Here is a 5329-nt window from a genome sequence, read left to right as displayed (position 1 = left end):
CCCCCCCCCTCCTCAATACAGTAAAAAAAAACAATCTTGTAAATCCCAATATGTTGCAGCCTTTTGCGATGTGTTCATTGCACCAGTTGATATTGCGATGACTATAAAAAGCAATATATTGGGCATTAATCCTGAGACAAATACTGTCTCCCAGTAAAGGTCCTAAAGGTGCCCCGGCGTATTAATCTATCCCACATGAAATGTGAAGGGAGGATAACTATAGCCAAATAATACTGCCAGGGAGGGATTATGGAATAGCACAGAGCTATACTCAAAAGGACAATAAAAATAAATCACACGTTGTGTCATGTGTCCACAGATGTACTTCAACAGCACTTTGACAGACTCATCCAAGCTGCTCAAGCCCCTACTGGTCTTCTCCTTCATTATCTGTGCCATTATTTGTGGTCTGACCCGCATTATTCAGTACAAGAACCACGCCATCGACGTCTACCTGGGGTTCCTGCTGGGAGGAGCCATTGCCGTCTACCTGGTAGGGGCCAGTCCCATCAACAGCCTCATTTCCAATGGTTCCCTGTTCAAAGGGCCTGTCTGGAGCTTGTTTCCATCTCTGAGGTCAAGAGCAGCGGTCCTCAATAATGGAAGTCATTGGGTTTATCAGTTGGAGGGCCTAATTTCACATAAAGCCATCAAATAATTGCTGAGATTTTACAGTCTGGACCAAAGTAGTGGACCAGGCAACACACATATTGCACTAAAACTGAGTTTATCAATTTGAATAGTTGTTTGAAATTCACTTATTATGTCATTTTCTGCTATTTTCTTCCAGTGACAGAAAAGACTTGCATTGAAAACTGATGTTAGGTCTTTGTTTTAGAAAAGCACATCCGGTAGGTTAAACCCAATGGCTTCTGTTTGGTTAAGCCCACAAGATAAGGTCTTCCACAGCAAAAATTACCACATATTCTATAAACTCAAGGTTTTCTTTAAATCTGTTTGAAATGCTTTAACGAAGAACTCATCAAGGTATCAAGCAAAATAAGCCTGAAGGTACACGTTGCACTGACGAGAATGTTTCTCTGTTTCTCTGCTGCCAGGGGTTGTATGCAGTCGGAAATTTTCAGCCTAATGAGGAGGCCAGTGCCAGCCCCCCTCCGATGATACACCGCCCCCCCTGCTCCTTGCCCCACATCAGCCAAGAGGCCATACTCCACCACCTTCAAATGAAAGCCAGCATGGCGGGGGAGCCCGGCATGCCCACCTCCCACTCCGAGGGCCTCCTCCACCGAGGCCTTCCACTGCAGAGGCCTGAGGACTGTCTGCAGCGTTCCAGTGCAGATGTGGAAGTGATCTCCCCCCGCAGTCCCCACAGCAAAGACGCCATCGTAACCTTCAGCCACACGCTTCCTCGTGTCCACACCCCCCAGGCCATGGCAGCGTATGAGGAAGCAGCCAGACGTCACGCTGCAACCCTCCACCATGCCTCCATGGACTCCAGCCGCATCACCGGTGGGGCACGAATATCCATGCAGTCCAGACCTGGGTCTTCACAGCTCGTTCACATACCAGAGGAAGCCCATGAGAATTACAACCCCAACTCCCCGAGGACGGGGGGAGGAGGAGGGGGGAGTGAGGTGATGTCGACAATAAATAGCACAGTTCAGGCAAACTGGCAGCGGGCAGCGGAGAAGACTGCAGCCTGCAGGACTAACGATAGCAACAGCCAGCCGCGACTCATGCAAGTCATTGCTCTTTCCAAGCAGCAGGGCCTGCTACAGACCCACTCCAAGAGCCTAGACGAGGGCAGCATGGGCTGCAGCGCCACTGGGGGCTGCCAGGGCTCTGGTCGCTACAGGGCACTAACTGACCAAGACGCCGCCAGCACCACGGGGCCGAGCCCGTTGGGCAGCACCACAGGGAGTATTTCAGGGAGTACCGGAGCAATTGTCAGAGTAGAGGCCCACCCTGAAAACAACAGGCCCGTGATCCAAGCGCCGTCCACAGATGGGAGCGGATCATGGAGGTGGCGTTCCCTGGACCATGGCACTGGGGCCAGTGGAGCGGGAGGAGGAGTTGGGTCTTTGAAGCAATCCTTCGAGCTCAACGATCTAAACCGAGACTCGGAAAGCCCAGACTCGACACGTGAAGGGTCCATTGACAGGAAGCGAGGCAATCACATAGTTACCACCACGGCCACCGTTAGCAACCCGCCCATAGTGACTGTTCACACCCAGAACAACGGCCAGTCGGAGCACAGGCACCACCCCCAGGGGCTTTCCACCATACGGGTCACTCCAGGGGATGGTGGTGGTTCTGGATCTGGAGGAGGTGGTGGCGGAGAGGGCGCTTCGGAAACCCCCTCTGTCGCTTCCAGTCGGGAGTCCACACTGCGGAGAAAAGGCAATAGTATCATCCTGATTCCAGAGCGCACCAACAGCCCGGATAACGCCCGCAACGTTTTCTACAAAGGAACGTCCATAACTCCTGTTTTCAAGGAATAGCGTACGGAATGACGGGACACTTTGGAGAAGATGGAGCTTATAGTACAAGACAGCTGGACTAAGTCAGTAGTGACTACCACTGTATATATCATTATAACTCCTAAAGAAAATGGTTTTATTCAGCATGAGAGTTTTGTACGTGTTACCACTAAATCACAACCTTTTACGTGTTGTAGAAATAATCACTGTGTACTTTTGTGGTCACTCCTTAGGAAACCTATTGTAATGTCCATGATGTGCCAGTGCTTTGGGGACAGGAGAACCTTTTATAAACCGTTCCGTATGTTTTGGATATAAATCATCAGATAAAAGAAAGTAGCACAGTAACTGTAGCAAACTACAGCAAAATAAGTGTATCCTAGCTGCCAGACTCCCATGCACTGAAAATACTGTGTATGTTTGAAAAGGGTGCTACACCTGAGAATACTATTTACTATACAACATATTGTATCATTTGAATAGATAAAGAATGAATTATTTTAGAGTGAGCAACAATGACATTCATTTGTCACAGAGATATGTTTTGTATTTTGTCTCTTTCTGTACAGATCCCACATACTCAACAGAATACTGTTTGGAACCATAAGTGTGCTTAGCATTCCTTCTGTAGCGATGAAGTCAAATATGCTGTGACTTGCACTGAAATATGTGTTTACTGTACCTTGTAAAGTGTGAACCCTGACCTTATCTTTATATCCTGCATTTGGATGGTCATCTATAGCACAAAAAGCAGCAAAATAGTCAAATATTGTGCTTATTTACACCACAAGATAAAAAGTCCATTTCCAAAACTCAATGCATCCATTGGCCTAAAGCCCCCAACTGAATTTTGAGTTTCACTCTGCTTAAAGTGCTTTCTTTGTAGCTATCAAGTGAACATTTTGAGAAATACACTTGCTGCTGTCAAAGCCACAACCAAATGTCCCACAGTGGGGTTAGAGTTAGGGGGTGGTTTAGGGTGGGGGGGTTAGGGTTAGGGTTGGGGTTGACAGTTACTAACGCTCCCACTTGAGTCTAACTAAGAGAAACCGCCACATCAAACCAAAAGATGGCAAGCAAACGTATTTCCTAAACCACATGTTCCTAGAAAAACTTTAAATCATTTTGGATTTTTGTTCTTTAGAAGCAGAAGACTCTGTAAAGCACTGGGCTCAAACTTGATTTGTTGTACAGGTACTACATGTAGCATTTTTCAACAGCAATATACAATTTTGCGGTTGAATCGTAATACCTCGGTGTGATTCTCATCATCAAATGAAAACTTTTTGGGGATCTTTGGCTTTGCGGCCCTGGATAAGCATGTAACAGGTGATTTCTGCCGTGCACGCTGGAAAGATTCATTTCCCTTTGTGCCATAAAGCAACCAGCAGATTTTCTAACAAATCCCCCCCAGAGTATCAAACGTAGAGGCCAGTAGAGGCTGCCAGCTCTCTCTTTATGCTGACAGTACTCTCACATGAATATGCTTTCATTTTTTACATTACTACTAAGATCAAACAGGATAGTGACTGTTGTTTACAGTGCTTTACATTAGAGTGCATATCAGTAATTAGTATCTCATTGGTTAAATGAGCACCGCTGGATATAAATAAAATTTGATACTAATAGTGTTACTGAACATGTTTTGCCAGAGTGACTATATGATAACATTTGCCAAAGCTAGAGTTTTTCATTGAAAAAAGAATATAAATCATCAGATGTAATTTTCAGTATTTGTATAGCACGCCTGCATTATGATGTACATGGTTTATTCTATAGCCCAGTTTGCATGGTCACTTTTCTATACTGCATATCATAATATTTTTATCATAAATGTGCTAAAAGAATTCAACAAAAAATGAATTTGCAGATGTTTAAGAGTATGTTCTTTATTTCTGTGTTTCATAGAAAGAGTTATAAGACAATCTTTTTTTATCTAAGTACTGCTAATAATGAATAATACAGGCTGGTTTTCTTTTTTCTTTTCCTTGAATGAAGCTCACTGGAACATATTCATTTGAAATGTGTACATACAGTAGTTTAACAACTCAAAATTAGTATTTGTTTTCAAAGTAATCCGGGTGGATTGAGTATTTTAAATATATTCTTTTGTCTTATTTAAAGCCATAATGGCCAGAGTCTTCTATCCCAATATACTCTAGATCATTTCATATCTTTCATATCTAATTAAATTGGAATTGAATTGAACATCTCAATTACATTATATTCAACCATATAACGTGTGTTAACACATTACTTAATGGTATCTACATAAGAGTGACATGACACTGTCATGAACACATGACAGAGTCACGACACATGAACCATAACCATAACCATAACTGAATAACACTGACTTAACCCTGGTGTTGTCTTCCTGTCAACCTGCAAATATTAGTTTTTCTGAGTCATAATTTCAAACCAAAAACCTTTGATCAACGTTTTGGTTGTCTTTTTTGACCCTTTTGTGTCTTTTCCCGATGTTTTTGTCACTTTTTCAGCGTTTGTCGACTTTTTCTGAGCCTTCTGAAATTTTTGTGCTTTTTCCCCCAACATTTTTCAACCTTTTTTTTATTTCACATTTTTTCACAAGTTTTTTGTGTTTTTTTTCCCATTTTTGACATTATGTTTTTTTTTTTTTTCATTTGTCCCACAAGTATTTTTTTCTCCAAATGCTATAAAATTGACAAAAAACACCCAAACTCAATGAAAGTAGTGAACGGATTATTGATGTAACGTGTGAGCAGCGTTGTTGGGACCCATCCATCTTAGTTTATGGACAATTTGTTAGAAAGAGAAAGAATTTCTGATATAGAAACTTTTGAAAAGGGGTCAAATTTGACCCAAAGACACCAGGAGGGTTAAAGAAGTGTTATGTCAAAAATGTT

The 5329-nt window shown here is 43.0% G+C and overlaps 1 protein-coding gene across 1 annotated transcript in view; it reads left to right on the top strand.

The window, feature by feature from the left end:
- LOC117938067 (phospholipid phosphatase-related protein type 4) overlaps positions 1 to 2765 on the top strand; it is a 23496-nt gene extending 20731 nt beyond the window's left edge. Inside the window, exons 6-7 of the mRNA XM_034862394.1 lie at positions 320 to 493; positions 1059 to 2765. Coding sequence (XP_034718285.1) covers positions 320 to 493; positions 1059 to 2462 — 1578 coding nt within the window. The 3' untranslated portion in view covers positions 2463 to 2765. The remainder of the gene's footprint in view (positions 1 to 319; positions 494 to 1058) is intronic.
- The last annotated feature ends 2564 nt before the right edge of the window (positions 2766 to 5329 follow it).

Source organism: Etheostoma cragini, chromosome 22, assembly GCF_013103735.1.
Source record: "Etheostoma cragini isolate CJK2018 chromosome 22, CSU_Ecrag_1.0, whole genome shotgun sequence".
NCBI classification, from domain to species: Eukaryota; Metazoa; Chordata; class Actinopteri; order Perciformes; family Percidae; genus Etheostoma; species Etheostoma cragini.
This window is presented reverse-complemented; position numbering and strand designations above follow the sequence as displayed.